At 37.5% G+C, this 23912-nt stretch overlaps 3 protein-coding genes across 3 annotated transcripts; all 3 read right to left on the reverse strand.

Moving 5' to 3' along the window:
* Window positions 1-17781: 17781 nt before the first annotated feature.
* LOC141677916 (epoxide hydrolase 2-like) lies at window positions 17782-19379 on the reverse strand. Its single transcript, XM_074484044.1, has 3 exons — window positions 18796-19379; window positions 18373-18614; window positions 17782-18182 (listed from the first exon to the last, which is right to left on the reverse strand). The coding sequence occupies exons 1-3, from the start codon at window positions 19267-19269 to the stop codon at window positions 17936-17938; spliced, it is 963 nt and encodes a 320-aa protein (XP_074340145.1). The 5' UTR covers window positions 19270-19379; the 3' UTR covers window positions 17782-17935.
* Window positions 19380-19518: 139 nt separating this feature from the next.
* Window positions 19519-21666, reverse strand: LOC141677901 (epoxide hydrolase 2-like). The gene is made up of 3 exons (XM_074484020.1): window positions 21010-21666; window positions 20070-20311; window positions 19519-19921 (listed from the first exon to the last, which is right to left on the reverse strand). Exons 1-3 carry the CDS (start codon window positions 21481-21483, stop codon window positions 19675-19677), a joined length of 963 nt encoding a protein of 320 aa, XP_074340121.1. The 5' UTR covers window positions 21484-21666; the 3' UTR covers window positions 19519-19674.
* Window positions 21667-21914: 248 nt separating this feature from the next.
* LOC141677907 (epoxide hydrolase 2-like) lies at window positions 21915-23840 on the reverse strand. Its single transcript, XM_074484032.1, has 3 exons — window positions 23215-23840; window positions 22835-23076; window positions 21915-22545 (listed from the first exon to the last, which is right to left on the reverse strand). The coding sequence occupies exons 1-3, from the start codon at window positions 23686-23688 to the stop codon at window positions 22299-22301; spliced, it is 963 nt and encodes a 320-aa protein (XP_074340133.1). The 5' UTR covers window positions 23689-23840; the 3' UTR covers window positions 21915-22298.
* Between the last annotated feature and the right edge of the window lie 72 nt (window positions 23841-23912).

A 23912-nucleotide genomic window follows, 5' to 3' on the forward strand; every position in this document is an offset into this window, starting at 1 on the left:
TCACTTTGAGGTTTAATTTAATTAACTATAATGTAACTTAATTATATTTCTCTAATACATTAGGTGGTCTCTTTTTTAATTCGTAATCAAATTTATAAATGTTTATTATGTTGTGTTCCTAAGTCGACCAGATTTTTCCCTATCCACATTTCAATTTTACTATGAACTTTCAATTTTACTATGAACTACATTACTGTCAATCAAGAAATTTCATAATATATTCCTCCTAATGGAGGTGGTTGGGCATTTAAGTTGGCCCTCTATTCAATAGTTCACAATATATAATTCAATCAAAAAGTTTCATTTTGCTCTTTTAACATGAATGTGAGGAACTTGTTTGATCCATAATGAAAAGTCATTTAGCATAAAATTTGTATTAAAATCTAAAACTTAGAATGTATATATGACAAACATACGTTACACCGGTGATATGAAAAGTAATAAAATACTTTTAATAAATATCTTTTATTTTTATTGTGACATTTCTTAAGAGTCAAATCTTGACATGATAGGGTTACATACACAACCAAAATGTTAATAACTATTCTAAATTTAATCATTAATTACAAAACATATTACAACAATGACATAAAAAATAAATAAATATTTTTAATAATTACATTTTGTTTTTATAGATAAAATGTAATAGAAGTCAAATGATTAACTATAATAATAAACAATATTTATTAGGGTTACACGGAGGCTAACTGCCCTAGATAAATTATTTTTACTAAAATTAAATGACATTAGCTATAAAATTCAATTGGTGGATCAACTGACTATATCATTTTTTATGTAATCAATCAGAGATTTGCAGGTTCTAAGATTATATTATTTAAATGAATTCTAAAACTGATAGACAGACAAAATTATTTTGTTCTGTTACTGTCAAAATTATTTTATTCCATAACTGTCAGCAAAAAACAGAAATACTGACAGATTAAAAGTTATAATTTGTCCTTGATCAATTAGAAAAAGAAACATTAAATTTAGTATTAGCTTTGAAATTATAAAATTTATAAACATATATTTCTAAGAAAAATGATAAACAGTATTTAAAAAATTAGTTTTTTTCACAATTTTTAGGTTTATATTTTTAATTTGAGTTTTAATTTTCATATTTTACTTAGTTCTATTTGAATATGAAAATGTTTATTAATAAGATAAATTTATTTATGTGATCCTGAGATATTGATAACAAAAATAGATCATTGGTATTAAGTGCATCACACTCAAATATCTGCTTTCTGTTCCTATTAGCTACATTTATTATGTTAGGCAATACATTTAATTTAGAAAGCAGATAAATGGAAATAGAGTATGATTTTGGGACTATTAGTAAATATAATTACATTTTATAATCATTTGAGATTTTGCTTTTGATATTAGATTTGTAAAAGGAAAGAAAGAAAATTTAAAAAAGTTATAAACTATCATGTTCATCCTTATATATCAGTCCCAAATACATAATATTTATTTTACTAAAATTTTGTTAGTGGAAATGACTTAAAATATATCAATAATGTATTTTTTTTACATAATTTCTAGAAAAATGAAAAATTTATATAAAAAATATTGAATAGTCCGGATCATTATATATTTATAAGCCAAAATTATAGATAAAAAATTTATGTAACTAAAATAATACTGAGTAAATATTAGAAACATAAAAGATGGGGAGGATATAAAATTAGTGAAAGATATAAAAAAATGTAAAACAATTTAGTGAAAATAATATTACTAATTAAAGAAGAGAATGATAAATGTGAACTTACATATATATGTTAGTTATAGTTACGACCTGACCATTTTATGTGTCATATGTTTCTACATAACCTTTCACAAATATTATAATTAAAATATTAAATAAAAAGATTTAATTATAATTATATGTTTTATTATAGTGCGCTCTCTCTCATGGGGTTCTCTGTTGTTGGGAATGGGGAGTTAGGCAACCAATGCTCAAAACTTAATGTTTAAAGCTTAATAAAAAAATAAAAAAAAAAATTTAAACAAGTATATTTTATATTCACAAATGGGATGGGAGATAGTAATATACTTGTATGTGAGTTATAGTTATGAAAAGATTATTTTTATATTACATATTTAGGCAATGTTACATGAATTTTATAGTTCCACTTGAAAAAAAAATTAATAAAACATTACACTTTTTAATTTACAAATGAGTCATGAGCATACAAATTAAAAAAATAAAGTAAGATAACAAAAAATTTATTCACTACAATCACTTATAAGCCGGATAAAATGAAAAAAAATTAACTTTAAATTATAGAATGACCTGACTTAACCATAGAATGACCTGATAGAATGACGTGGCTCAACCATGATCTCTCGGATAATTTAAAATACATGGTATATAAAAATTCAAAATAATCATTAGTAGGTTTATAAAGTATCTGTATTTTAATTTTAAATTAAAAAATGATATATATTGAATAACATTTAATTAATTATTTTTTATTTGAAAGAAAATAAATTTAAAAAAAATTAAGGAACTACAACGGGTGCCAAGCCTGGGACAGGCGGAGGGAGTTCATGCATAACTCGCAAACATGCCTAATCTGGAATTTTATAATAATATTTTAGTTTTATCTATCATTTTTTGACAAAAATCTATTAATTAACCTAGCAATAAAAATTATCGACTTCAGCACCTTCATTTGCATGCACTTTTGTACACTTCTGTATGAAATTGCGCCACGCGTCCAATGACCAGGACTAGCAAATACAGGTTCAATAAGTTGAAATGACCCCTGGTTACAGGTTACTCTAGGTTTTGGTTGCTAGCTTTTATTATATGCTGCTGCACACAGCTGTTCACAAGCCTGTTCCACTTGACCATCTTGATTTTTTAACCCTAACTTGAAGCCTGAAAAAACAAAATATGAGCCAAATAAGGAGTACTGATTTTCTGTGTTGTTGAATTGCCTCCATACTGAGCCCGTGACGAGTTTGTAATAATATATCTAACATCAATTGGATAACTCTGCATTGCAACATTTTCTCAACTCTTCAAGTATCAAAGGTATTTGAAGTATATATACTTGAATTTTTACAGATTTTTTTATCAGTATTCTTGAATTTAAATTTTAAAAATGTTTTTTGTAGATATTATGCTCGTTTGAGAAATCTTAAAATAAGTAATTTATAACTTAAAATGAATAAGTGGCTTATAAGTGATAAGTAGATAATGCTTATAAGTTATTTAAGCGTTTGGATACTTTTATATAGAAGTCAGAATTTTTTTTACTTAAATGAACTATAATAAATAATTTTTAAATATAATTATTTTAATTCGTGAATTTTAAAATAGATTAATATTTAGAAACATATAGTTTCAAAACTAAAGTTGATAAAAAAATGAAAAATCAAAATAAGTTTAAAAAAAGAATGTCATTATTAATAATATGCCTTATATCTAAGACGAGGTGTTTTCTTTACTCAATTAGCCAACCCCTTCAAATGAGTTTGGTCATTTATATTTATAGGAAGTCTGAAATAGGCTGTTTGTGACAAGATGGGCATTTTGGCCCTATAAACGAATGTTACATAATTATCTCCCTAAGTCTCCTTAGGTCTTTCTCCTTCATTCTGGGCCTTCAGTCCTAAGTCCAACATTTGTCCCCCTCCTAGTTCGAGTAATATCTTGAGATTTGCGTTTTTAGTTATTTCAAGCCCCGAAATTAAGATGTTAGGGGTAATGCGGGAATAAATATAAAAAGAGGGATAAAGTGGAGAAGATAATAAAGTTAGATAAACATAAAAATAAGGGAAAATGAATTTTTTCGTCACCCAACTTATTGTGTGTTTAGAAACTTACCACTCAACTATAATTTTTTTTGTTTTACTCACTAATGTTAGGTTCGGATTTTTTTTAGTCACTAACGTTAGGTTCGGATTTGATTATTAGTATTTTGTCAATTTTCTATAGCATTATTAAAATATAGTGATAATTAGTACAAAAAGTGTCATATGTGTCTTATAAGAAAACTTAAATGTGTTTGAGTTTACTAGATGCATATGGAGAAGTCGTATAATATATGAATTATATACGTATGTTATAGGAAGAACACATATTTTTTTAAACATCTGGTCAGAACAGATGTATATACATTGTAAATAGACGCATAAAATCAGTTCATATACATCTATTACTTTTTAGGTGGGGTACTAAGCTCAAAACCAAAATTATTATGAAGAGGCATCGCAATCTGTACTAAAATTATTGGGAAATAAAAAAATAAAAAAATCAATATAATCAAATTAACAAACTAATCATAAAGTACTTCCAAAAAAATTAAAAAAATTACATATCAATATTTTACCAAACGACACTTTCAAAAACTTAATGAAATCACCAATCACAACTCCTTTATGCAACTCTTACCGACCCAAAATCAAAACTATAAACTCATTCATTCTAATAGAATTGTGAAACAAGTATATATATAAACACAAAAATATAATAATTTTGTAATAATGTGAATTTGGTATTAAATCAAACAACTTTCACAAGATATTTATCTTACAAACATAGTTTTATAACTTATTTTTAAGATTTTTTTTTGTATATAAAAATTTAAACGTTAAATTATTATTTAGAAGAAAAAAAATTAAAAATAATTCATGAAACTATATCTTTTAGGAGGCTTAAAATGCTTGTCAAACTCTCATCACCAAGGTAAACGTCTTGGAGACATATGAAGTACTATATATAAAGATATAGACATATATCAAATCATTAAAATATTACAGACTACCACTATATTTTAATAATGCTACCAAAAATTGGCATAATGCTAATAATCAAATCCGAACCTAACGTTAGTGACTAAAAACAAATACGAACCTAACATTAGTGAGTAAAAGAAAAAAAAAATAGTTGAATGGTAAATTCCTAAAAACACGATAAGTTGGGTGACGAAAAAATCCATTTTCCCTGAAAATAAATGATAGTAATAAAAATGAGAACAAAAAGAAGTGGATGCTGGTTTTTCTCTTTTTCTTTTTTTTTTTGAAATGTATAAGTACTTATTTTTTTGTGTTTGTATTTTGTTTTCTTGAAGGCATTGATTGGAGACCGGTTGTTCAGCTTCTTCCTCCCTTAACAAAACCGTAGCGGTTCCCGGAGAGGCTCTACTTCAACCTTTTATTTTGGTTTCAAACATTCCTGTAAGTTTCTCTTCTCTTTTATATGTCTTTCTTTTAGCTATTCCACCTTTGCATTTGCTGTCATATTTTACTATCCTGTTGTCTGTTCGCCTCCTTCTTTCTCCATGGATCAATCAAGTTCATCTTCTCTTCGTATGGTGTCTGGCCGCGATCCAGGCAAGAGGCCCCTTGAGGAGGGTGACCAAGAGTCCTCACTGAACTTGAATCACTTAGAGATCCTTGATTTGGCACAGTATAGATCATTTGATTTCTTAAATGAGGACGATTTTATGAAGGGTATTCCCATGGGTCCTCGTCCTTCGTCTCCCTTGAGCCCTCGGACTTTAGAGACTAGGAACCGTATTGTGGAGAAGAGCTTTCGCTTGGGAAGGCAGGAGTTTGGGGATAAGTCGAATCTGAACTACTTAAGTTATTATATCACAAAGGACCCACCACTGAGTAAGTTGAAATTGTATGTAGATTTGTCCAACAGGTATCGTTATCGGGTACCGACGACTGATGAGCGTGTGTGGATGATGCCGGAGTTCGGGATGCATGAGATACCAATGATCTTGTTCCATATTGGGCTTCGATTGCCTATGCATCCCTTCTTCCTGGCTATGTTCGAGGCTATTGGGTGTGGGGTTAGTCAGTTGATGCCCAACTCTATTGCTCAACTTAGCGGGTTTGTTGCCCTTTGCTGTGATAAGAATCGGGTTCCTTCTTTTAAACTATTCTTTTTGATATACGCGGTCCGGTATCACGACGAACAAGTTTATTTTGATTGTCCTTATAAAAGAGTCAAGATTGTCAGCGTTCGGTCTTCCAACTCTGGGTACCATTTTAAGTGGTTATACATCGGGGGCCCAGATTTGGAGTTTGTGAAACCGTGTGGGAAAGTTAGCCAGCTTACTATTGATTATCTGAATAACCTCGAAAAATATGACACGAGTCACTTGAACGAGTTTCATGGGTTGGTGTCGGTATACACCCATCTTCAGTTAAAAGAACTTAGTTTTTTGGAAATGCATGATTGTAAGTGGGACCTTTTAATGATTAGTCTTTTCTCTAATTTTTATATTCCCTTTGCTTCGTCTGTCTTTTGTTTATTATTATATGTCGATGTTGTTTGTCTTTTATTGCTCATGTGACTTGAACTAACCCTTCTTTGTTCTTTGTTTTGCTTCAGTGGCCGGGGCCTCTTTGAAGAAAATTTTAAATAGCGGGATACGAGAGGAGATGGATAAGGCAATGCTGATGCTTGTGTAGCGGGACTCGATGAAGAATGCTGATGCCTCGCATGCTAGTTCTTCGAGGGCTGAGGCGTCGGGAGCAGGCTACTCTGTGTCCATTGAGCTGTTAGATGAGCAAGGGAATAAGGTTGTGGAAGATCCGAGGAAGGTTGTGTCGGATGTGGAGATGGCTGACTTGAATCCTCGCAAGAGGGGCTGTCGGGAAATGGAAGAGTGTAACGCCGATGGTTGTGATCCCGCGGAGCCAGTCGCAACGAGTGGCGGGGTGAATAAGACTATAACCTTGGTGGGAAATAGAGTTCTGATGACCAATACCGTCGATCCTCGAGCGAGGAGGGAAGCTGTTAGGGTGGAGATCTAACCTTACGAACGTTAGACGGGGGGATCCACTGTGCCTTTATGAACTTTTAAGTTGTTTCATCTCCCACAAGATTTCGTTGCTTACACTGGACGAAGTCGTGATGAGCTTGCTGACAGATGTAAAGGAAGAGTTAGTCGGGTATGAGTTTGTTATTTTACATATCAATTTTCTCTTTCTTTCTCTCTTTTCTCTCTTTTTTGTGTATTAATCTTTCTACTTGTTTTATGTATGTTTCGCATTTTTTAGCTGACTTTATGCATGTGTTGGAGGAATATAAGGCTGATGCAGGGAGTGAAGAGCATTCTCGGTTGAAGGCCGAGGTGTCTACCCTCATTGCATCGAGGGTTGGTTTTTTGTCTGACAGTTGTAGCCTTAGGATTTCAAACATTACAAATAAAAGCAGATTACTGATAGAATTTCTTGAGATGAATATCGTTCCAGGCGTTCTTGATTGGCTGACCATCGAGGTGCGAGAGCTCATAAGTCCTCGCGCTGACAACCTTTGACACTCGGTACGGGCCTTCCCACGTCGGCTTAAGCTTTCTTGAAATAGTGGGCTGTGATGCAGCAGAATCTCGAAGGACGAGGTCATCAATCCTGAAGCTCTTGGTTTTGACTTTCTTGTTGAAGTATTTCGCAGTCTTTTCTAGCTGCGCGATCATGCGGAGTCGAGACTCCTCTCTTGTTTCTTCGAGCAAGTCGTTTTGAAAGCGCAAGCCCTCGAGTGTGAGAGAAGGGTTGAATACTTCGACTCATTGGGAAATTAGGCTTATTTAGAAGGGTAGGACGACATCGACGCCATACGCGAGACGGAATGGAGTTTCACCTATTACGCTCCGGGGTGTCGTCCTGTAGGACCATAGCACATTCGGGAGTTCATCAACCTAGCAACGGGGAATTTTCTTAATTCCTTTCTTTAGTCCTTGTTGGATGGTTCTATTCGTTACTTCTGCGAGTCCATTGGCCTGTGGGTATGCAACTGAGGCCTTGATGTGCTAGATTTTTAACTCCTCTAGGGCTTTCTCAAACAGCGCTCCTATAAATTGCGTGCCATTATCGAAAACTAAAATCCTTTGGATTCCAAAGCGAAATACCACATACTCAATGAAAAACTCAATCATTTCTTTCTCTCTGATCTTGGAAATGGGCTTTGCATCGACCCACTTTGTTGCGTAATCCACTGCGACCACGATATATTGGCAATGGTTCTTGGACTTTGGAAAGGGCCCTATAATATCTATTCCCCACTGGAAAAAGGGGCATGGAGCGATTATCGAGTTGAGCTCGGTCGTGGGTCGATGGCTTACGTTCCTATGTAGTTAACATGCTTGGCATTTTCTAACATATTTCTCGCAATCTTTACGGATTATGGGCCAATACAGTCCCTGTCTGATGATCTTAAGGGTCAGGTTCTTTCCTCCGAGGTGTTCACCGCAGATGCCAGTGTGTACCTCGACCATCGCTTGATGGGCTTCCTCCGAGGTCAAACAACGGAGCAGCGGTTCAGATAAAGCGCGTCGATAAAACGATGAGCCGATAACACAAAAGTTTCTTGCCTTAAACATGAGTGAACGAGCCTCACTCTTTCCCTCGGGGAGTTTGTTATCGATGATATAATCGAGGAATGGCTTTCGCCGGTCGGGGCTATTCTGAATCTGATTAACAAATAATTCATCGATGGTGGGGGCCGTTAAGACGTCGACATATATTGGATCGAGATTGACAGGCAAATTGGAGGATGTTAACTTGGCCAGGGAATCTGCCCACTGGTTTTCTTCTCTATCAATATTCGAGAGTCTCTATGAAAGGAATTTCTTAAGTAGCTCTTGTGTTTGTTCCAGGTATTGAGTCATTCTTTCATTGTGCGCTTTGAACTCCCCGCTTTTTTGTTTAGAGACTAGTTGTGAATCTCCAAATATGTCGATAATCTCGGCCTCGAGGTATACTGCCAGCTTTAAACCTGCGATAAGGGCCTCATATTCGGCTACGTTGTTTGTAGCTGCGAATTCGATTTTAGAGATTGTTGGATCTTGAATCCCTCTGGGCTGATTAAGATGACTCTCGCTCCTCCTGAGTCGGCGGTCGAGGATCCATCGACAAACAATAGCCATGGCCTTAAATGATTTTCGTCAGAATTCTGAGCTTTGGCTTTGAATTGACATTCGGCAACAAAATCTGAAAGGACCTAAGCTTTGATTATGGTTCGAGGTAAAATTGACTTAGCTCGATGGTCCATGCAGCGAGTCTGCCGGTCGTGTCGGGTTTGTGTAGGATTCTCTTCAGAGGTTGATTCGTGATCACCTGAATTTCCCTTGCTTGGAAATAGTGTCTTAATTTTCGGCTGGCAACCACTAGAACATAGACTAGCTTCTCGACCTGTGGATATCTAACCTCCACATCCTGAAGTGAGTGACTAATATAGTACACCGGGATTTCTTTTACTTCATCAACCCGAACTAGGACTGCCGTAACGGTTTCATCGGAGGCTGGGAGATATACCCGCAACGGCTCGCCTAGTAAGGGCCGAGTGAGAATGGGTGGATTTGTTAGGAATGCTTTTAACTCAGAGAAATTCTTTTAACAGTCATCATTCCATTTGAAGTGCGAGGATTTAGAAGCTTTCTTCATTGCTGAGAAAAAAGGGAGGCATCTTTTTGACGATTGGGGAATAAACCTTCGGAGTATGGCGATACAACCATTTAGTTTTTGTAAATCCTTATCGGATCTTGGTTTCTCCATTTCCAAGATTGCTTTTGTATGGGATGGATACGCTTCGATACCTCTTTGGGTAACTAAGAAATCAAGGAATTTCCCGCGGTAAGACCGAACGAGCACTTGGCAGGATTTAGCCGCATATTGTTTTTCTCGCATTTTCAAATGTTTCGCGAAGGTCGGACACATGGTCAGAGGAAAACCTCTATTTTTTAATCATGTCATTGACATATATCAACATATTTCTCCCGATCTGTGAGGCGAATATCTTATCCATCATCTGTTGAAAAGTGGCCCCCGTATTAATTAAACTGAAAGGCGTCACCGATAGCCGAAGGCTCCTCGGTGCGTGATGAATACAGTCTGCTGCCAATCTTGGGAGTCCATTTTAATCTGATTATACCCTGAAAAGGCATCCATAAAAGAGAGAAGTTCATTTCTCGTTGTCGCATCAATGAGTTGGTCGATATTTGGCAGTGGGTAAAAGTCTTTGGGGCAAGCCATATTCACATCCGAGTAATCGATGCACATTCTCCACTTTCCATTTATTTTCTTGACCAGGACCACATTTGAAATCTATGTGAGGAATTGTACTAGTTCAATGAAACCGGCCTCAAGTAGTCTGCCAATCTCTTGGTCGATGGCTACTCTTTTCTCGGAGGAGAATGTTCGGTGTTTCTGCCTTACAGGCCTGATGCTTTTGCTGATGTGTAGTGAGTGTCGAGCGACGACCTCCGGGATCCCAGGAATGTCCTTGGGATCCCAGGAGAAGATGTCAGAGAACTCACAGATAAGATTCGTGATATCTTTCTTTAATAGTTTAGGGAGATTTTTGCCAATTCTTATAGTTTTCTCTAGGTTTCCTTCAAATACTTTAACATCTTCAGTTTCTTCGATAGGAGAGCAAGAGTTGTTGGTGGGTGGGTTGACGAGCGCTTTGGGGTCGATGTCAAGCACTTGGTTGACCTTAAACTCCTCATCTACCTTTTTTCTTGGAGATATTGTGGTTAAGTAGCACTGTCTTGCTGTTGCCTGGTCGCCGGTCATTTCTGTTAGTGTATACTGAAAATATTTATTTGAAGTATGTACATTTATTTCTGGCCAGTTTATTTGAGAATCATTTGAATGTTTACATGTTGTCTAATATTATATATTGTGAACAATCTAGTATCAAATGGGATACAGAATATTAGATTGTTAAATACGGTTATATAATATAATAAGGTTCACAACACAGGTGGTGTTGGACAATCCACTGGTATGGCTGTAGTATTATTTAGATTAGTTTATATTGACTAATAAATAATACTAGTATACTTTGTGTATATTGAACATGATCAAATTTAGAATTGTTCCCTTAATACTGATTAAGAAGGCGAACTAAGATTCTATGTTATTATTAATGCTTAGGTTCTTAATCCGGAAATAGTAATTGACACGTGTATATAATTCCATCACCCAAAATATAATGATATAATTCAAAAGAATTATTTCATATATAAATCAAAGCATGTAAATAATATACACGTGTCAATTACTATTTCCGGATTAAGAACCTAAACATTAATAATAACATAGAATCTTAGTTCTCCTTCTTAATCAGTATTAAGGGAACAATTCTAAATTTGATCATGTTCAATATACACAAAGTATACTAGTATTATTTATTAGTCAATATAAACTAATCTAAATAATACTACAGCCATACCAGTGGATTGTCCAACACCACCTGTGCTGTGAACCTTATTATATTATATAACCGTATTTAACAATCTAATATTCTGTATCCCATTTGATACTAGATTGTTCACAATATATAATATTAGACAACATGTAAACATTCAAATGATTCTCAAATAAACTGGCCAGAAATAAATGTACATACTTCAAATAAATATTTTCAGTATACACTAACAATCTCCCACTTATACTCAAAATATTCTATGTGTACATCAGTGTTTATTTAATCCACTATTACATAAAAATCTATGTGTCCATCCATCTGACTCCTATCGCTTCCACATGCTTGTCAAAAACCTTGGTTGGCAAGCTCTTTGTGAAAGGATCTGCTTGGTTGTCTTCTGATGATATGTGAGCCACAACTATATCCCCTCGCTTTACGATTCCTCGTATGAGATGATACTTACGTTCAATATGTTTAGCTGCTTTGTGGTCTCGCGGTTCCTTTGAATTTGCCACAGCACCAGTGTTATCACAATACACCGTCAAGCTCCTAGGCAAATTAGGTACCACATCTAAGTCCAAAAGGAAGTTCCTGAACCATACAGCCTCCTTGGCAGCCTCAGAGGCCGCCACGTACTCGGCCTCCATGGTGGAGTCTGCAATGCATTTCTGCTTTACACTCCTCCATATAACGGCTCCACCTCCCAAAGTAAAAACATATCCCGAGGTTGATTTCCTCTTATCCCTATCTGATTGGAAATCTGAATCAGTATATCCCAAAGGAAATAGATCTGAGGCCTTGTAAATTAACATATACTCCTTAGTCCTTCTCAGGTACTTGAGTATAGTTTTTACTGCACTCCAATGTTCCTGACCTGGGTTCGACTGATATCTACTAACCATGCCTACAACAAAGCAGATGTCAGGCCTCGTACATAACATAGCATACATTAAGCTTCCACATGCTGAAGCATAAGGAACTGCTTTCATGCTCTCTATATCCTTAGGTGTCGAAGGACACTGCTTCTTAGATAGAGCAACTCCATGCTTAAAAGGTAGAAAACCTTTCTTGGAGTTCTGCATGTTAAAATGAGCTAATACTTCATCAATGTAGGGCTCTTGAGATAAAGCCAACATCCTTTTCTTGCGATCCCTTATAACTTTGATCCCAAGGATGTATGCCGCTTCACCTAAGTCCTTCATGTCAAATTGTTTGAACAACCATGCATTTACTGATGACAACATCTCAACATTGTTTCTAATGAGTAAAATATCGTCTACATATAGTACTAGAAAAACCACTGCATTACCTTCACTTCTCTTATACACGCACGATTCGCTTGGACTTTGATCAAATCCATATGACTGGACTGCCTGATCAAAACGAATATTCCAGTCTCTAGAAGCTTGTTTAAGTCCATAAATAGACCTCTTAAGCTTACATACCAGATGCTCTTGGCCTTCCTTAATGAATCATTTTGGTTGCTGCATATAGATGGTTTCTTCAAGACTTCCATTAAGAAAAGCTGTCTTGACATCCATTTGCTAAATCTCATAATCGAGATGAGCTGCTATAGATAAAAGAATACGGATTGACTTAAGCATGACTACCGGTGAAAAGGTTTCCTCATAATCGATACCTTCTTTCTGAGTATACCCTTTCGCAACAAGTCTTGCTTTCCAGGCTTTCACCTTTTTATCTAATCCCCTCTTTTTCTTGTAGATCCACTTACATCCAATAGGTTTTATACCTTTGGGTGGTTCCACGAGCTCCCAGACCTGATTAGAATACATTGATTCTATCTCAGATTCCATCGCCTTTTGCCAAAGATCTGCATCTTTGTCTTGTGCTGCCTCTTCGTATGTACGGGGATCATCATCATGTTCACCAGAGACCAAGTCTGAAGACTCACCCAAAAACATGAATCTATCAGGCTGTTGAACAACCCTCCCACTACGACGAGGCACTTGTGCGGTATTAGTGACAGGTTGTACATTATGTTGTGGTTGTTCTACTTGTACTACAGCTTCATGGGTATTATTTGTCCATCCCATCAGTTCCTCTAAAACGACACTACTCATGGGTTTGTGATTCATTATATATTTCTCCTCTAAGAATCTTGCATTGGTGCTAACAATGACATCCCGATTCTTCGGACTATAAAATAAATATCCTTTCGTTCCCATGGGGTAGCCTACAAACAACCTTACTTCTGTACGAGATTCTAACTTAGTCGCGTTCTTGTTCAGCACATGTGCTGGACAACCCCATATTCGAATATGTCTTAGACTCGGTGTATCCCCGGTCCACAATTCTAAGGGGGTTTTAGGAACCGACTTAGAAGGTACTAAGTTTAGAAGATAAGCTGCTGTCTCTAAGGCATGTCCCAAAACGACTTGGGTAAATCCGAATAACTCATCATCGATCTAACACTCTCTAAAAGAGTCCGGTTCCTTCTCTCTACTACACCGTTCTGCTGGGGTGTGCCTGGTGCAGTTAACTGGGATTCTATCCCATTTTCTGATAAATATTCCCTAAATTCTCCAAGCAAGTATTCGCCACCATGATCTGATCGTAGTGACTTGATACTTTTATTAAGTCGCTTCTTCGTTTTAGCTTTGTACTCTTTGAACTTATCAAAGCACTCAGACTTATGGTGCAACAAATAAACGTACCCATATCTAGAATAATCATCAATGAAAGTGACAAAATATTCATAACCACCTCTTGCTTGGATATTCATGGGTCCACATAAATCAGAGTGAACCAATTCTAACAGTTATTTGGCTCTATTCCCTTTTGCCTTGAAAGGCCTATTAGTCATTTTACCTTCCAAGCAGGATTCACAAACTGGAAATGGCTCCACTGCCAATGAGCTTAAAGGCCCGTCTACTACCAGTCTTTGATTTATATATGAAATAATTCTTTTGAATTATATCATTATATTTTGGGTGATGGAATTATATACATGGTGGATATTATTTATTGAAGGAATCCATGTCCTGATAATATTCGGGTTAATGATGTCCCCTTGAAAGCTCAAAAAGATTTAATTATGTGAAACCCTGCAGGTGGAATTTATTCTGGCATAATTAAATAAAGGTTGAGTGGATGATCAAGGATAAAAGATATTAATTAAATAAATTATCAGTAATTTATTTAATTAATGGACATATGATATTTTAAACATGGGGAATTTAATAAGCAAATAATATTGGAACCGAATTAATTAAATTACGGTATTTGGAAAGGTAGTGCAAATATTAATTCTTTAGTGGATTGAATTAATATTTAATTACATTGGGCTAGGCTCAAGATGTAATTAGAAGGCCCAACCTAATTATCCATGGTCCCTATTGTAGCCTATATATATTCTTATTCTCTTCTTGCTTGGAATTGTGTGAAAATATATTGTAGCCACCAAGGAGCAAGAAGAGAGGATAACTTGAGAAGACGGAGGCCACACTTCGCTCAAGGGAATTCGGGAATACAATAGAAGAGCGTGGAATCAACCATTAACAAGGTAATCCTCTTTTCGTAATCTTTATCGTAAAACGTAGTAACACCCTAAGTCCGTGGTTCCCAACAATTTCTCCTACACAAAAGTCTGTGGGGAATTTCATTTTCAAATGGGAGATGGAAGTTATAGCTCGGAGTGCGGTGATCGTTGTTTGCCCCAATATGGCGTTGAAACTAGAGGAGACACTGATCACATGAAATTCGACCATCTTCCAAATCTAACACGATGGAGAGCCAAAAAGTATCGGCATGTCGATAGTTCCTACCACATGAACTTCATTTCCCGTGAAACCATACAAAGGTGTTCGCGAGTTTTCAAGTCTTCGATCCCCGACGTCCATTCGGGAGAAAGCATGATGATATAAGACGTCGACGGAGCTGCCATTGTCAACTAGCATTTTCTTAACTGTGTTATTTCCCACCCGCATGGTAGTGACAAGGGCGTCTTGATGGCCTTCGATGAGGCCGGGACGGTAGTCATCGTCGGAGAAAAGATGATCGGGGAGGGATTCGCTCGAGGGCGCTTAGCTGCCGAGGGATTGACATTAAAAACCTCTCGGGCATAAGGCTTGCGAGAGTTGCGAGAAAGACCCCCAGCGGCTATACCAACAAAGATGACGTCGATGACACGGTCTTCCTCATCTCGATGGTGGCGTCTGGGCGCATTATCTTGTTGTACATAGTGGACAAGTTGTCCTCGACGAATCTTTCCTTCGATAAGGTTACTGAGTTGAAAGCATTGCTCTGTTGTATGGCCAGTAATCATAGTATCTAGAGCTTGGGGGTCTACCGGGTTTCATGGGTCTCGGAGGACGGTAACCTGGCTCCATTTTTAGTATCGCTAAAATTGTCGCCTTCTCGGCGTTGAGTTTAGTAAATTTTTTCTCAGGTCGGTTACGGGGCTGCCAGTCCCTTTCTCTTCTATCTCTTGGGGGTGATCAACTGCACGCGGTGATGGTGACCGGCGACTTCTGGGCGCCTTTCGCGTGTGGGAGATCGTGGACTATAGCTACGACGCCGTTCATATCTTGACGAACGCCGAGGAGATTGGATGCAACTTACTGCTTCTTGGAGCATCATGCGATGTTCTATAATCTGAAATGTGGCTTGAAGGGTTTTTGGCCTTTTCTAAAAAAATTCTTCTAGGAGTAGCCTGTGTCGAGATTTATCAATGCCCGTTGTTAGGAAGTTGACGGCCATCTACTCTATCAAATTTGGAATTTTCGCTATCTCCTCTCTGAAACGAGTTAAGAAACTTCGGAGGCTCTCACCGGAACGTTGGTGCATTGTCATCAAGGACGCTGTGACTTTGATTCCTTTATAATTACTAGAGAATCGAGCTTGGAATTTGCTCTTTAGCGTTGTCCATGAGTCGATGGACTGAGGGGGTAGATTGTTGTACCATCGAAGAGCTGTGCCTTGGAGGCAAGTGGAGAAAAACTGACATCGAGCGATCTCTGAGTGGCTAAAGAAGGCCATGCGGTCGTCAAAAGTGTTGAGAAATGCTAATGGGTCAGATGATCCGTCGAAATGATCGAGGGCAGGAGTTTTCAACGTCCTGTCGATGCGTGCTTTCTCGAGAACCAGCGATATAGGACTCTCGCTAAAAGTTTCGAATACCGACTGATTGCGCATTATGGTACGCACATGTGCTATTTCCTCTTGCATTTTGGCAAATTCCTCATGGGAGATGGATTCTGTGGACTCGATTTGCTGAGAGACGTCGGCAGACGATACTATGCGCTGTCGATGCTCACGCGGTTGTGAGTATGCTGACTCTGCTGATGGTTCATATTCATATTCGGCATCCTCATCTTCATCGTAAAGTTCGTCGTCTTGCCCCTGGTTTTGAATTGACGCTTGTTGGAGCTCTCGGCGAAGACGATGAATTTCACGCTGCCACTCAAGCCTGACTTGGAGCATTCGAGTCTCACGTTCTAAGAGCTCAAGCTCTTCATCTGAGTAAGGTAGATCTTCCAGGTCCTCCTTATTTTGAGCCTTTAACCTTTCCATCTTTTCGAGGTGGAGTCGCATATCACTTAAAAGCACATTTTTGCCTTTGGATGTCTGGATCCTTAAACGCGGATCTGATTTGAACTTTCTGTTCTTGTCTCGCTGATCTGCATTTGTTAAGTTCACCGGATGATCATGAGAAGCTTCTTCCGGTGGGGGAAATAAACATTTCGGCTTCAGCGTCGATTGTTTGGGTGGTTCTTGCCCACCGTGGCTCGTGGGGTCGGTGGCGATTTCTGCCGTCAACTCCTTACCTGAATTGGTCTGGCTGTTCCCAGATCAATTTCTTCCACGATCATATCTTGGTTGGATCTACAGAGTAAAGCTCCTTCTAGCGCCAAATGATATGCCTTTAGTATTATTAATATCTAATACTAATCTTTAAGGAGGTGTTTTCTTTACTCAATTAGCTAACCCCTTCAAATGATGTTGGCCCTTTATATTTATAGGAAGTCCCAACTGGGCTGTTTGTTACAAGATGGGCCTATAAACGAATGTTACATAATTATCTCCCTAAGTCTCCTTAGGCCTTTCTCCTTTATTCTGGGCCTTCGGTCCTAGGTCCAACAACTAACATTCAACTTATTAGTTTAAGCAGTGTTGTAAAAATCGGTAATCGAATCTAATCGGTTGATGCACCGATTAGCGATTAATCAGTAAATCGGGGATTAATCGGACCGATTAATCGGCGATTATTCATATGACACTTCAGATTTAGGGAATTTTTTTATATAAAAATTTGGGATCTCTAGCATTTTCCTTTATAATAGCTATCGCAAATGTTCTCTTTTTCAGCTTCACTTTGCAGAGTTAAGTGGATATGAAAAATATTACAGTATTGGAGATCGATCCACACTAAACTAAATCATGAATAACAAATTATTTATATTATATTTACGAGCAACAAAAAATCTGTTCCAGATGCTCTCGGTATCTTAATGTAGAGAGGGGGTAAGAAATTAGAATTGTTAGCATTTGTTTTCAACTAAAAAAAGTTTGAAATATTCTGAGACAATAGCCATCAGGACATGATTCGGCTAAGTGCCGAGAATGGAACTCGCAATATATCTGAGTGAAGATATATTTTATAAATTGCTTCTTTTATTCTTAAATCTGAATGCTAGCTGATAGACAAATAACAAGACAAAACAAACTCGAATGAGACACCCCTGATTAAAATCTTACAATCTGTTCTTCACAAACAGACTCAACTTGAAAATCTCAGAACTGCTGAAGGAAGCTCAAGATGTGTTTGTTTATGTCATCAGGTTTTTCTTCATTGATGAAGTGGCCTACACCTTCCATCACAACAACTTCTTGCAGTAATGGCACAAATTTCTGGAACTCTCCGCTGTGTATAAAATCCTTGGCGCCTGGCATGTTATAGACTAAGTCAAGATCACCGACGACAAATTTTGTTGGTACGGTTACCTGAGCGCTTGTCCAAGGTGCTGTAAGCTCCCATGTTCTGCAGGCATTTGAAAGAGACAATTAGTTGCCTACTTAACAAAAATAACAAATTCATTATGTGTGCGTGTTAAGGAACCAGTCACTCTAACCAGTCACTCTAAAACCTCAAGGTGTGGTGTTAGAGCAAGGTCCTTTCCAGGATCTTATATTAGTATTCTAACAGTTCGCGCATTTTAGAGTTAACTTACGAATGAAGAGCTCGATAGTAATTGATGGGACCAGTAAAGCCGGTTTTCTCATATTTGTTGGAGTAATAGTTGAGATCTTCCTCCGATAACCAGGAAGGCAGGGGAGAATCTGTTGAGTCTCCATTAAACCCTGTACCTTTTGGAAAGTAGAACGGACTGGGTTCACGATGCGACAGAATCTTCTTGAGAAATGTTTTAGTACCAATGTTATTAGCAATTTCAGCTTCCATGTCTCCTGGTTTCTACAACATTACATCAAGTGTTAAAATCTTGGTTCCTTCAGTGAATGTTACATGAAATGATTGACCAAGTACTCCCTCCGTCCCCTTCAATTCTTAACAGTTTTGACCGTATCTCAATTGTTTAATCCAGATTGCCAGTAAAATTTGCAACTTATAATGAAAGTAATGAAACTTGACTAACCTGAAACCTGACCATGTAGTGATCCTCTCCATAAGCAGCCTCCATTAACTTAGCAACATCTTCCGTTGGATTCCTGGCTATATAATGGATGCTCAAAGAGACCAGAGCTTTGACCTTATCGGGCCTAAACAAACTCAGATGCCATGCTACAAACGCACCCCAATCATGCGCCACCACAAACACCTTCTCCTTAGGTGCAATCACATCAAGCAGTGCCACAATATCTCCGACAATATGGACAACAGAAAACTTGCTGGGATCATCAACAGGTGCACCTGTAGTGTCTCCGTAGCCACGAAGATCAGGAGCCACTGCATGGTAGCCGTGAGAAGCCATGAAATGAATCTGGTGGCGCCATGAGTACCATAGCTTTGGGAAGCCGTGAAGGAAAAGTACTAGTGGCCCTTTGCCTTTCTCTGCTATGTGAATGTTTAGGCCATTTGCACTGATCATCTTGTGCTCTACTCCTTCCATCTTTTTAAGTGGTGATGAACGTCTTCTTAATAGTAAGGAGGGTTATATATAAAATTCAGATTACAAACCATTTGTTAGCCTTTTGCAAATGCTTAGCCTAAAAAAGCCGTCCAAGTTCTTTCAAATGTTTAAAATAAGACATGTACTTGTGCTTTTGAAAGAAGACATATGCATCAATTCAAAAGTATTTTAGTTGAATAATTCACCGATTAGATACTTTGTCCGTAATGTAACACATTTAACAATAAGTCCTGATAAAATCTAATCCGTTATTTTAAACTCAGTGATAGCATTGCCAAATGTCTTCCTTTGAGCTGAAGAGAAAGGCAGATAAAGGTTCATATAGAAAACACAAATTCATGAGTTAGTAGTAACAACATTAAGCAACAATGAAACTTGAAAATCTTAGAACTGCTGAAGGAAGTCGAATATGTGCTTGTTAACATCATCGGGTTTTTCTTCATTGATGAAGTGAGCTACACCTTTCATCACAACAACTTCCTGCAACAATGGCACGAGTTTCTGGAACTCTCCGCTGTGTATAAATTCCTGAGAGCCTGGCATGTGATAAACCAAGTCAAGATCTCCGACGATAAATTTTGTTGGTACCATTACCCGAGCTCCTGTCCAAGGTGCCGTAAGTTCCCATGTTCTGCATACATTATAAAAAATAAATCAATTGACCTTTAAAACAATCAACTAACATATCACAGACAAATTTAGTACTACATGAAGTTGCTTGAACAAATTTATGAAGTTAAAAAAATCAAAAAGCTAAGGGAGAGATCGAGTTAACTTACAAACCAAGAGCTCGATAGTAATTAATGGGACCAGTAAAGCCAGTTTTCTCATATTGAGTGGTGTAATACTCGAGATCTTCTTCAGACAACCAAGAAGGCAAGGGAGATTCTGTTGAGTCTCCATTAAACCCTGTACCTTTAGGGAAGAAAAACGGACCAGGTTCGCGATGCGAGAGAAACTTCTTGAGAAATGTTTTAGTACCAATGTTATTAGCAATTTCGGCTTCCATGTCTCCTGGTTCCTGCAACATTACATGAAGTGTTAAGATTCTGATTTCACAACCGAAAGTGACTAGAAATGATATTAAGTACACAGAAGTGTCCGAGAATGTTAGCTGCTATTACTCGTATCTCAGCTTCCTAAACCAACTGGTAGATTCCATACATGTGTTAGGACTTGTCTCACAACTTCTGTGGCAGGGGCAGAATGGTAATATATAAGTAGCAAGTAAACTCCACTAGCACGAGCTCTTTTGGGAGTGAAAAAAAAACAAATCGGTACGAGTTCGTCCCACAGAGCCGACAATATCGTATTAATGTAGAGTTAGGCCTCCTTAACAAGTCTAGCAAGCCCAACAACATGTTACCAGGGTTCAGGTATCAAGTATAAATTGGACGCAAAACAAAATGTTTTATGAATTTTTTTATAAGATTCGAGCATAAAATTAGGAAGAGATGAAACAGATAGATGCGTGGAAGCTCTTGTTTAAATTTATTGGATTTAAATAGAGGAAGACAATTGAGATGTCAAATAATGTTATCTCTCTCGCTCCCTTTACGGATTGTCGAGAGTTCGAACCTTGTCAAAATAAGTTGAAGCTGGGTGGGTGAGAATGTTTGCAAATGATATATGAACATTTATCCGAAAACAAATTGTATTTAGGAAATAAGCTGCAGCTCTAAGTTGTTGGAAGTTACAAAAGTGATGAAACAGACTGACCTGAAATCTGACCATGTAATAGTCCTCACCATAAAAAGCCTTCATAGAATCAACTATATTAGCCAAAGGATTCCTCGCTAAATAATGGACGCTCAAAGCGACAAACGCTTTAACTTTATCAGGCCTAAACAAATTCAAATGCCAAGCTACATACGCACCCCAGTCATGCGCCACCACGAACACCTTCTCGTTCGGTGCAATCACATCCAGGAGTGCTATGATATCTCCAACAATATGGAGAACCGAGAACTTGCTTGGATCATCTAGAGGTGCACCTGTAGTGTCACCGTAGCCGCGAAGATCAGGAGCTACAGCATGGTAGCCCTTAGAAGCCATGAAATGGATCTGGTGGCGCCACGAGTACCATAGCTTAGGGAAGCCGTGAAGAAAAAGGACTAGTGGCCCTTGGCCTTTCTCAGCTATGTGGATGTTTAGGCCATTTGCACTTATCATCCTGTGCTCTATACCTTCCATCTTAAATTTGATGATCACTTCTGCTCGCACTTCTACTCAAGATTCAATTCTATAGAAGGATATTTAAGGTCGGTATGTTACTCGTAAGTAACTTGGAAGTCCGAAATACATACATTTTTATTGGATATGTACGGACCATCTCGTCCACATAATTTAAAATTTATGGCGTCTTTTGAAATTATTGGCGTGGAGCCAACTCATTGCTTAGATATGTATCAACAATTTCCTTGTGTGCTATTTGCTCCACTTGCATTTTTTAGCTAGTCTTGCATTCACATTTCGTTTGCTTTTTGTGTTTAAATACGTAGACAAGAAGAGTATGTCCATGAACACGTAATAAAAAGAGTTAGTGTTTGATGAGATGCCCACAAAATATTGGTGAAAAACTCATTAATAAAGATGAAATCATGCAGCATGCATGCACAAAAATCTCCACCAATAAAATTTTTACAACTTATCAATCACACTTTCTTACCATATGCCCATGAGTACACACAAACCGTTATTTATTAACGGATCTCACTAATGATCCTGGAAGGAAAGGATAAGGTCAAAATCAACACAATAGCTGCTAAATAAAGCTAATGCAGCAGTTGGCAGTGAAGTCAGAGAGTGGATAAGCTCAGTGGCACAATTCACTTAAATTTTATCCTGTAAATGTAATGGTAGGATAAGGTGACTGTTGTGCCCTGTAAAGATTCCATCTCAAAACTTCAAGAAATCAACAAAACAACAATACTGGGCAGTAAATCTTATTTTCGACAAACAGGTTAACAAAAATGTCCAACATCTCTACCAAATGCAACTTGAAAATCTTAGAACTGCTGAAGGAAATCGAAAATGTGGGTGTTAATGTCATCGGGTTTTTCTTCGTTGATGAAGTGAGCTACACCTTTCATCACAACAACTTCCTGCAACAATGGCACGCGTCTCTGGAACTCTCCGCTGTGTATAAATTCCTGGGAGCCTGGCATGTGATAAACCAAGTCAAGATCTCCAATAATAAATTTTGTTGGTACCATTACCTGAGCTCCTGCCCAAGGTGCCGTAAGTTCCCATGTCCTGATGCATTTAAATAAATGAATCAATTGACCATAAAAAAAAACAAGAGTCCTGGTCCTTACAATCGATTGTTGCAACCATCTATCTGTTATAATTTTCCGCACAGAGATTTAACACTAAAAAAATTGTGAATGCAGGAGGGCAACGTCATATGTCCGCGCTTACTACACCACTTCTAGGGCTTTTTGCTCTCGTGCGGAAAATTTCAGCAAATAGTTGGTTCCAACAATCAATTGCAGTAAGTTATGAAGTTAAAGAAATAGGCATGAAATAGATCGAGTCAACTTACAAACCCCAAGCTCGATAGTAGTTAATTGGACCAGTAAAGCCAGTTTTCTTATATTTAGCAGCATAATAGTCGAGATCTTCTTCTGTCAACCACGAAGGCAACGGAGAATCTGACGAGTCTCCATTAAACCCCGTACCTTTAGGGAAGAAGAACGGAGTAGTTTCACGGTGCGATAAAAACTTCTTGAGAAATGTTTTAGTACCAATATTGTTTGCAATTTCGGCTTCCATGTCTCCTGGTTTCTGCAACATTACATGAAATGCAAATTTACAACATCAACGGCCCCTTGGGATTCGAAATAAAAGTTATGAACAAAAATATATAAGAAACAAGCTGCTCTAAAGAGTTGACAAATAACAAAAGTGACTAAATAAACTGACCTGAAATCTGGCCATGTAAAGGTCCTCACCGTAAAAAGCCGTCATTAAATCAACGACACTACCTGCAGGATTTCTGGGCAAATACTGGACGCTCAAAGCGACAAAAGCTTTGACCTTATCAGGCCTAAACAAATTCAAATGCCAAGTTACATACGCACCCCAGTCATGCGCCACCACGAACACCTTCTCGTTCGGTGCAATCACATCCAGCAGTGCTACGATATCTCCAACAATATGGAGAACCGAGAACTTGCTTGGATCATCTAGAGGTGCACCAGTAGTGTCGCCGTAGCCGCGAAGATCAGGGGCTACAGCATGGTAGCCCTTAGAAGCCATGAAATGGATCTGGTGGCGCCATGAGTACCATAACTTAGGGAAGCCGTGAAGAAAAAGGACTAGTGGCCCTTGGCCTTTCTCAGCTATGTGGATGTTTAGGCCATTTGCACTTATCATCCTGTGCTCTATACCTTCCATCTTAATTCACTGATCTTGATGATCACTCTGCTCGCAGTTCTGCTCAAATTATTAGCACTGGTGATATTTAAATTCCTACTGTGTTTCCATGTTCTGCTAGCATCAATGTTTACAAGCTTTACTATTTAAACTGAAACAGCAGAACATTACCAAATTTCTAATTCTGCATGCCTGGGCTACACTTTTTACATATATTACTCTGCAAAATTTCATAACAATGTAAT

The sequence above is a fragment of the Apium graveolens genome, chromosome 1 (assembly GCF_009905375.1).
Source record: "Apium graveolens cultivar Ventura chromosome 1, ASM990537v1, whole genome shotgun sequence".
NCBI classification, from domain to species: domain Eukaryota; kingdom Viridiplantae; phylum Streptophyta; class Magnoliopsida; order Apiales; family Apiaceae; genus Apium; species Apium graveolens.